The 10815-nt window shown below is 30.0% G+C and overlaps 1 protein-coding gene across 2 annotated transcripts in view; it reads right to left on the minus strand.

The window, feature by feature from the left end:
- The window catches only part of LOC111634239 (E2F-associated phosphoprotein-like), a 66172-nt gene that overhangs the window by 37439 nt on the left and 17918 nt on the right, over positions 1 to 10815 (minus strand). For both annotated transcript variants that reach the window (XM_023378963.1, XM_023378964.1), the window contains exon 2: positions 4630 to 4711. In XM_023378963.1, the coding sequence (XP_023234731.1) occupies positions 4630 to 4711 (82 nt within the window). The remainder of the gene's footprint in view (positions 1 to 4629; positions 4712 to 10815) is intronic.

Here is a 10815-nt window from a genome sequence, read left to right on the forward strand (position 1 = left end):
CAGTGGCGTAGCGTGGGTGTCAGCCGCCCGGGGAGGAGGAAAATTTCGCCCCCTTATTTAGGTATCTTAATTTAAAAGACTAAAATTCAGTTTCGTCACAGAATAAGTAATGAAAAATTCCGTGCTAGTGTTGCCACTTTTTTAAAATCGCTGACCCGGACGGCAGGTGAGGTTTCTTCGAACAGAAGTTCCTGACACATGCATATGTCATTTTGCAATGCGAAGAATAATTTTCAGTGCATGCTGGTTCTAAATCAGTTACAGTTAGCGACTAGGGAGACTTGGATAGGAGTAACGCAAGTGACCTAGCTCTATTGGATATTGAAGGTGTATATATATACTAATAAATCATATAAGAAAAAAAAAAAAAAAAAGATCAACAGATTGAGCATGATATCCCCTGACGGCGAGTCGATTCCTGGACTGTCTGGATGGTATTCCATGCTCATTTCAATCGGTCCAAATCATAGGTGCATGAAAATATGAAATAAAATGGTTTTAATTCTTACAAGATATTATTATTATTTATTGTGAAATTTTGCCATCCCCTAAAATGTAATTTTGCTGCCCCCTAAAAAGTGCCGCCCGGGGTGGGCCGCCCCTGCCGCCCCCACTACGCTACGCTACTGAGTGTAACTGAGCAAAGAATGTGCATTAAATTGTGTTTTCACAACAGAATTGCTGCTACAAAAAAACCCTTTGGTGATGGATGATAGTCTATCAAAAACAAGAATTTTTGAGGGTATAATATGTTCAAGGAAGGCAGAGAATACATTGAAGATGAACCATGCCCTGGTAAACCATCCACTTCAAGCAATGAAGAACATGTCACTCAAGTCAGAGATTTGGTGCTCAATGGTCATCATTTAACAATTAGGGATATTACTGAACATGTTTCAGTATTAAATGATTTAGATCTTATCAAGCGATTTTAAAAGATCATTTGGACTTTCAGCGTGTCCTTCTCGAGTCATCTTGAAAATGTTGAATTTTTTTCAAAAAGTAACATGTTCAAGTGGCCAAGGAAATGCTTTCTTGAGACAAACTGTTCTTAAAATGCATCATTACAGGTGATGAAACATGGATCTACACTTTTTACAATGAAACAACTCAACAATGGCACTCAAAAGGATAAGCAAGACTGAAAAGACCACATTAAAGTCAGTCAAAAATCAACATTGTGTAGTATGTTTTCTTACATTGTCATACAGTTGTTTATCACAAATTCCTTCTGACTGGTCAAACTATTAACAAAGATTATTATTTGAATGTTTTGTATCATTTGCATAAAGCAATTAACAGAAAACAACCTGATTTGTGGTGAGAAAACTCATGGATTTTGCACCACAATAATGTGCCTGCTCACAATGTTCTTGTCATTTGTGAAATTTTTAGCCAAAAATTCTACAAATATAGTTCTTCAAGCTCCATATTTACCTGTTACGGCATTGTTTGACTTTTTCCTGTTTCCTTGACTAAAATTTCCACTTTATGGTCACTGTTTTGAGTCGACTGATGCCATAAAACAAAATTCCCTGCAAGTCTTGAAGGAGTTTTACAAAAACAACTTTAAAGCATGTTTCAAGGATTGAAAATAAACAAACATTGTCATAAGTGCATTGCAGTGAGAAGGGACAAAATAAATTTTGATGAATAAATTCAAATCTTGCATTTTATTGAACCATTCCTGATATTTTATGATCACAGGGGTATGCATGCATGTATGTTCACACGTGCACACATTAAATAAAACGTGCATGTGCGTGTGGTCACGCGCACACACGTTTTGTTTAATGTGTGCATGTTTGTTTAATATCTCAGAATAAGTAATGATTACAAAACAAAATTTGGATCAGGTGAATTTATGCTATTATATTTTGGAGTATGAAACTCAACGGGGGAGATAGAGGGTGGTCTTATGTCACATCTCTAGCAGGGTCAGATATAATGAGAATTTTATTTGTTATTGGCATTTACAATATTTTTAAAAGCTCATTTCTCCCTCAAAATTAAGCCTTTTGCACCTTTATAATAATTATAATATTAAACTTATTTTTTTACCATCATCTCATACAGTGTAACAGATGGCTCCAAACAATTTTTTTTAACTTTAAGCTAGTGTTACAGTATTTTTTTAAACTGAAATATATTTTTAATGGAGATTTTTAATTCAACAAAATTACTTTTTTCAGTTTTCATTATTACTTAAATTTGATATCCTAAGTACAACTGAAAATTATAAGATTTCCTATTTGTCTCCTAAAGCTCCTGTTTGAGTGCTGAGAAAATCAAAAAAGTGTCTTTGCCAGAATTTAAAAAAAAATAAAATTACATGCTAAACTTTTACATTTTTATTTTAAAACCAATGTTAATTGTTTAAACAAAGAATTATTACAAAATGTACGATAGAAAAAAGCATCACAAAATTCTCTTCTCTGGTATAATATCAATTAATGTATTTAAATTTTAAAATATTTTTTGTCTTTAGAAATAATAGATAAGTTAGGTAAAATTATAAATTTAAGAGAACTTCTAATGATCTAATATTGATAACATTTTTTTGGAAACATTTTCTCTTTTTCCTAATCCTTCACAATTATCTCTCACATAGTTTGAAAACAGATGCTAACAAATTAGTCTAAAAATGAAAAAAAGTGCAAAAATTTAGAAATAATTGTAATTTAAATGTTATCATTTTTCAATTTCCATTTTAATAACTTTGAGTTTGTAACAAACAGGGCCAATGCAAGAGTATCTGATGCCCTAGACCAGTGTTCTGCAACCTTTTTCTACTTGCAGCACACCCATGACTCAACACAAACCACCAAAATATTATTCCCTTCAAAAACGTATGATATGATATTATTAATAGAATTATGAAATGCCACTAACCTATTATTATTGTTATTAAACAGACATCAACACCTGTGAGCAAATTTATTTTACATACAATTTCTTAGAATATATAATAATATATGGCTTATTATAAAGAATAAACAATCATTATCTTATTTCATCAGTGCTGCAGCAGAGAATGAAATACAAATATAAGAAACACAACAACTGTGATAAAAATATATAAATAAAACTTGAAATTAACAGAATATGTAAAAGTTCACATCACACCTTTCACCATGTGATGGCACACTAGTTGCCTAACACTGCCCTAGACAAAGAAAATTTAGGCACTCCTATATATTGTCTATATGTAGGAATAGTGATATATAGATGATAATAGGAATAGTGATAGAACTAGAAATGACAATAATCTTCCAGCATTCGTAACTGTCTTCAAATTATGGATAGAACAATAATGTTCTGGTGTCCTTAATGTCTTTAGTCCTCTTTACATCATCACCAACTGCCGTCTCCCCTTACTTGTTTCCCTCTCCCATTCTCCCTCATCTTCTCTGCACCCCCTTGTTTATTTTCTTAACAGTTTAGGAATTTTACTGGTCTAACCCCACATATATACGTTTAAATATATGTATATTATCATACTCACACAAGCACACATGTGAATATTTATAAAAATAATATCATTATGAATATTTAAAAACTTTTTATTTTTTATTAATTAACACTAATAAAAGATCCATCTTTTCTTTGTTTTTGATTAAGGCTGGCACCCCTATACAATCACCTAGGTTTGTCTAATGTTAAAACCAGCTCTAGTGTACACTCAGTTTATTTATATTTTATAAAAATCAGACAATTTATTAAGAGACAAATTTAATAAATTTATATTTTTGTAACAGATTACAGAATTTATTAATGTAAATAAATAAAAATCATCTACTTTTACCACTTGTAAGTCATATAGTCTTTCCACATTCTGTATTGAATATATACAGTAGAGCGTCAATTATCCGAATGCCGATCAACCAAAATGTCGGTTAACTGAAAGCGTCCCAGTTGGACTGTGTCATGCTGAATCAAACGTTTTTGATACTAGATTAACTTCTAAAGTATAATTTTTTGCTTTTATACTTTTAAAAAAATTTGTTTTGTTTGTACAAAATAAAGAAATAATTTTTAACGATACAATAGCCACGATTATTATTATAAAAATTTTCGTTAGGCTTAACATCGACAAAAATTCAATGTGAAGCAACACACAACGGAGAAAAAATTTTTTAACATGGAATATATTAATATACTATTATTGGGATATACTAATATACTATATTAATAATGTATTTTTTTGTACATAATCGGTTATCCGAAAAATTGATTTTCTGAACAACCCAGTCCCCAATTGATTCGGATAATTGATGCTCTACTCTATAGTACATAATTAGTTCCTCTTTACATATTTTTCTTTCTTCAAATTCTTTAATGCAATTATATTCAATTCCATGAAAAGACAGCTTAAAATAATTTATTAATTTGAAAACAATGATAACTATAATCAAAACTCTGATTGCAATAAGTGAAGTTCCATAAATGTATTTTAGCATATGCTTTGTTACATGCTAATTCTATCATTAGGTGACTAATAACAATATCCATGATTACAACAAGCATGTATTACTGCATTAATAAAACATTTTATTCTTGATACTACAGTATTTTAAAAAGTACATAATTTAATAAATTAAAAAATACAAAAATAAATAAGAATTTTACCTTTCTGAATTATCACTTTCTTCTTCACTTGATTCATTAACCACATAATCATCAAAATCCATTGTTATATATTTGTAATGATCTGAAATATATATTTTTATTATGGCTTAAAGAATTCAAAGAAATTATAATATTAGTTAATTTAAATACTAAAGAAATTAGGAGAAATGTTTAATTTTTATAAGCTAAGATATGAAAATTGAAAAACCTAGATTATTTGCTATGTATTTTATCACTTCTATTATTTTTTCATAAAGATCATGCAAATAAAAACTATAAAAATAAAAAGTTGTTTTCCTTAAAGAAAAAAAATCTTCAATGTAATTCCAAATATAATTAATACAATTACATTAACATTCCATTAATGAGTGAATTTCTCAAAATAAAATTTTTTCACCAAATGCTTCTAAATGCTGGATTACTTATGTGAGAAGCCATGTTCAATAGGGACTATTTATCGAATGTAAATCGGCAATAAGTCAGTAAGACTCACCCACCTTGTCAATAGATGGTTAGTTTTTCTTTTTGTAAAGAGGATCACAAAATCCTCATTATTATCAGATCTGACACCAGACAAGAAAGGTAAATTGTGTCTTGCCTTGCAAGATTAAAATTTCATTAAAATAAATCCGAGGCAGAGGGACTTTGGGTGTTATGATAAAGCATTTGGCGTATAAAATAATTTGAAAACGAGACCATTTTTAAATAAAAAAAACAAAATAAAGATTTAATAATGACTAAAATCAATTACAAAAATAAAAATCTATTCTAATTAATTCTACTCTAAAGGTTTTAAAATTCAGAGAGAGAGAGAGAGAGTTTACAAGAATTTAGAAATAATACCTCAGTATACAATTTGTTCTTTGATTCATAGAGATATACATTAGGCAGACGTTGGGAAAACCAAAGGAGACCAAGCACAAAATAAAATCTTGATGAAAAATGACTACTTCGCACCAAAGTTGGCACATAAAACACTTAAATACTGAATTTTCTTTCCAACGAGGAGTTAAGTTTTTGGTCATCTGATAATGAGTCGGGTTGGGTTGGGTTGGAATTTAGTCATTGGATGTGACATTAACTTTCTAAGGAAATAAATAGTTGGAAAGGAAACTGTATTTGCTTGTTCTCCCCAAATTTTCCCTCAAAAATCAAAAAGTATACAATTTAAAGATGAAATATACATCAAATTAATAATTTGGAAAATAAATTAATTTTATATTCAGATTATCACACTTAACACACCAAAAACCTTATTTTAACACCTGCAGGAATTTAATTTTAATGAAGTATACCTATAGTTAGATTGAAAACATTTGTCCATATTAAAATTAAACTGCTGCTGGTATTAAAATAAGGTTTTTGGTGTTGAAAAATATTGTCATTGGTATTAGAAACATTCATATAATTAATAAAACAATTGCTGTAATTAATTGGGATAAATAATTGCTATTATTAATGGTTAACTATTAAGTAATTTGGAACTAGAGGTAAGCTTTAGGTGCCATCTTGTATTAAATTTAACAATTATAATCAGACTAATAAAGCAAGTTACATCGGGAAACTGGAAATGATGTTTCTCAATGTAGTTAGCCTGAGTGAGCAGTTTGAGCAGTAATATGTCACAAATAAAAGATTGTAAGTGATTTATTGTTGAGAAAAGAAAAATATATGATGAAAAGTACAGATAAAAAAATAAAGTGTACAGTAGAGCATCGATTATCCGACTCCCAATTAACTGTCACATCGGTTAACCGACCGTTCTAGTCGGCAAATTTCAAATATCCGCTAGTGATGTGGTACTACAATATTTGGCTATGTCTTGGCTACTTTAATAATATTTTTGTTAAATTTTTGCGTGCTTTAGCTGACAACACTGGCTCGACCATGAAAGGGAGGCCAGTATTTAAACGAGACTTAATTTTCTAATTATGAGTGGTTGTTTGTTTTGTGAGCAATAAAATAATTTAAAAATAATTTTTAACGATATAATAGCGACAATTATTATTTAAAAAAAAATTTTATTAGGCTTNACTAATTAATTTAGAATATTCTGAAAGAAAAGAATTGGCCTTTAGCAGGGTTTGAATCCATAACTCCTGTTTACCATGCAGATGCATTGCCAGTTACGCTACCCAGACCCCAAGTGATTCTTCAATTCCAGACATATTTAATTATCAATGTAACCATTTATAGTTATATCAACAATTATATTATCAATTTAATCCTATCATACAAGAACTGTCCAATGATTGTTGAAGTTAGTGTAATTCTTGTAATTTAACCTCCTATATTTGTCCACAGTAGAATAAGCTGAGTGCAGTGCAATACTACTTACACATTCCAAGGACAACAAATTATGATTTTTGTTTTAAATTGGTTTTCACATGCCTGCAGTTCATCACTCTTTCTTTTTTTCTAGACAATGTTCTAAAATTATATTTTTATGATTACAGGAAGAAAGTAAAACTTTCCTGACTTATGCTATTGTGAATATTCCCATATATGCAAAGTTATTCTTCTTAGGTTTCAGCACTCAATAGCATAATAACCAAGGCAGACACAGCAAAACAGCTCATATCAATGAGTAGAGAATCTCTCCAAGTTTTGGCCATATCTTACAAGTGCTATATATGTAGGGGGATACATCCCGTATATACAGGACTGTCACTGTATTTCATTATGGGATATACATCCTTTATATCCTATATATACGGGATGTATGTCATACATCCCGTATATACAGGACTGTCACTGTATTTCATTATGGGATATACATCCTTTATATCCTATATATACGGGATGTATGTCATACATCCCGTATATACAGGACTGTCACTGTATTTCATTACTCAGTCCTGTATTACTATTTGTCCTGTTTTTTCCTTAAACTCTGCGTGCAGCTGCACTTTGGATCTCTCAGTCAGTCTCAACTGTCAGAGCTCGATGAATGCTAATTTGTTTCATGCATATAATAAAATAAATAATTGCTTGATTCTGCACATCAAGTTTTTTTAGGTAAAACCATTTTTATATCTGTAATAAAAGATGCCAAAGAGGAAGTGTCATTTTAAAGATGAATATACCAAAAATTGGTCATTTATAAAGAAAGGTTGAACTGAATTTGAAGCACTGTGTTCTATTTGTAATTCTCATTTTACCATTAACCATTGTGGAAAATCTGACATCCAACAATATATTTCTACAATATTCTTCATAAATGAAATATCAGGACTGCTTCAACTTCTAAGGATATTTCTAGTTTTATGATAAAGAAACATTCAGAAGAAGAAATTTTAATTGTGGCTGCTGAGCTGACTACAGTATACAAAGCAGTATGTCACCACCAATCATTTAACTCGTTAGACTGTACTATTAAATTGCATGCATTGATGTATGCTGACTCAAAAGTAGCCTTAAAATATTATATTAATACAAGTGAAAATATTGTGCATGTAATATTTTAAAAGGAGCATGTTCAAAATAAATTTCACAAGACCTCTTTCCAGAAACAAGATTCTACTTATTGCAAGAAACAAGATTGCTCCAGGGTGCCGAATATGTAGCTATGCCACTGATTCTGGCATACTTCTACAAAAAAAATTGAAGTGGTATAGAAAAAAATATTATCAAAAACTTTAAATTTATAAATGCTTATTATATTATAATATACATTGTTATATGATTTTATTTATTTTAAATAAAGAAATCTAGAAATTATAAATTACTTAAAGTACCATCTACTTCAGTGTTAAGATTTTAGGGCTTTTCATATTAGTTTTACTAACTTTCTTTTAATGACGCAACAAGGTAAGCAGGTTATAAGCACTTGAAAAGTGTACATAATTGTCTAACGGATTCAAATCTAATAGTTAATTGATTAATTGTTATATCCAAACATTTTTTTTACAAATTTTTTACAAAATTTTATTTCGCCCTTTCTAACATAGCACCCCATGATTTGTGCATCTGGAGCAGTTTGCTCCAACTGCTCCATGGTAGTTACGCCTCTGGCCAGAATTGACTGATTCTATTGATTCTAAGAAAAACAACAGACTTTCAGTTGTCCTAAATAATTGACTTGTCAGATGTTTACATTCAATTGTGTCCAACACTGATATCAGGTTCCAAAGTTCTGAAATTTCTCTATCATTTTGTATGAACTTTTTACAAATTTGATTAGTTTCACTGACAAGCCATCTGTTTGTGTAGTTTTTGAATAAATGTTTGGTCCTAATATAAGGCCTACAGGCCTTGCTTTATCCTTTGGGTTGTCCACTAGTAAAATAAGTATATTCTTGTGATAAAGAAAATGAAGATTGAATAGTTTTGCTAACAATCTTTCTACACATTGTGTTTTTATTTCTCAGCCTTTTCATTCCAAAATCAATCTTTTCTAGCCATCAAGCCAGCTTCATCTATAATGTATAGTTGGCAAGTAATGTAGTAAAATTCTATTCACACAGATTTAAGTAAACCTGTCTAACATCAGTCATTCAATTATTATATAAGCACTACATAACCTTACAGAAAATAATTTTTTCAATGCACATAAAAAATGAAATTAGATGATACATAATTGCAAAATTTTGGTTTGATATGTTCAGACATTTAATAGAAATTTAGAAATTTTATCTGAGAATTTCACTCATAATAATAAAAACTGAAGAAATTAAGAACAAAAGAAACTTAGGTACAAAGTTTTAACATTTAATTGAATATATAATGAGTGTCCAGAAAAATCTGCACAAGTTTGTGTAATGTAGTTTTTACCTTAAAAAAAAAAACTATGAACTAAATAGTCATTTGAGAAGTGATGAAAAGCTGTACATTGCCTTTTATTTTCATAATTCTACAAATCCCCATTGTTGAATGCAATCAATTTGACTTCAGATGTGCAGTGCAAGTTTCTTTATAAGACTTTGGTTCATATTTTTCAGACAGTACTTCATGATTGATCAGCTGATCCATGTTTTTGCCTTCCATCTTTTTATGTAAATGAATGATTTGAGAATTACCCAAAAATTCTCAAATGACATAATATCTTGTATGTTTGTAGAGTTATCCTCCTTTTTAATAAAGGGGGATTTTTCCAGTCACAGTTAATCCATTATGGTTTTGACATGAAACTTGCTCAATCTGGCCAGAAGATATTCTGCTTGAGAATAGTTTCTTCAAATGTAAGAAATCAGGAAACATCATATACATTCATTTAATTGTTGCTTGAATTAATAGCAAAACTTTATTTTCTGATTAGGGTTTGACTCAAAACTTTCAGACCCAATGCAACTTTTCAGAGAACTTTCACAATAACCTTCTGCACTTCATCTTTGTTAGTGATCTGTGCATGTCTGTTTTGTCCAGAATTACATGTTTCTTTTGCTATTTAATATGTATTTCTCTTTTCAAAGCCTCATGGAGCTAACTATGTGAGATTTTCAGTCTCAGGGCTACAGATTAAATTCTATATCACTATCTTCAAAGGTCCTTTTTAATCCTTCCAATCACCTCATTCAGAGCTGCAATTTTACCAGAAGTTGCATACTCTTAGGTGTAAAGCTTCTTCTTTTGTTGTCATTTTGAAAGAAGCAGAAAAAGATTTTAGAATGTTTTACAGCATTCCACATGCTTTCAAATTAAAAGTACATGCAGCATAATTAACCCTCCATCAGTGCTGCATGGTATCTTTTAGATATACAGGTATACCTCGCCTTACGTAGGTAATTGGTTCCAGGAGAACGACTTAAGTCGAAAAACGACGTAAGTCGAATTTACTTGTCTCCGAATCTACTTGCCACTAAGCTAAACCATAAATTACCAATTCCTGTTCTGTATTTTATTTATTAATGCATTTTTAATAATATATGGTTAATAAGGATCTATTTTAAGCTTACAAACAAATAAATTTTAGTTTTTAATATAGTACAGAAAAAAGTAATTTAAATTTACGAATGCACGTACTGTAAATACAGTATATACTTGTAAATGTATATATTATAATATGATTTTATGTGCTTTAAACATTTTTCTAGTGATATTACGACTTCAATATTTGTGGCGGACAGACAAAGTCGAATAAAATGACTTAAACTTGATTTTTATTTTTCCATATACTTTTTTTTGACAAACGACGTATAATCGGGAACGACGTAACTCGAAACGACGTAAGTCGAGGTATACCTGTAT

Source organism: Centruroides sculpturatus, unplaced genomic scaffold, assembly GCF_000671375.1.
Source record: "Centruroides sculpturatus isolate CEXI.00-Female unplaced genomic scaffold, Cexi_2.0 scaffold361, whole genome shotgun sequence".
NCBI lineage: Eukaryota > Metazoa > Arthropoda > Arachnida > Scorpiones > Buthidae > Centruroides > Centruroides sculpturatus.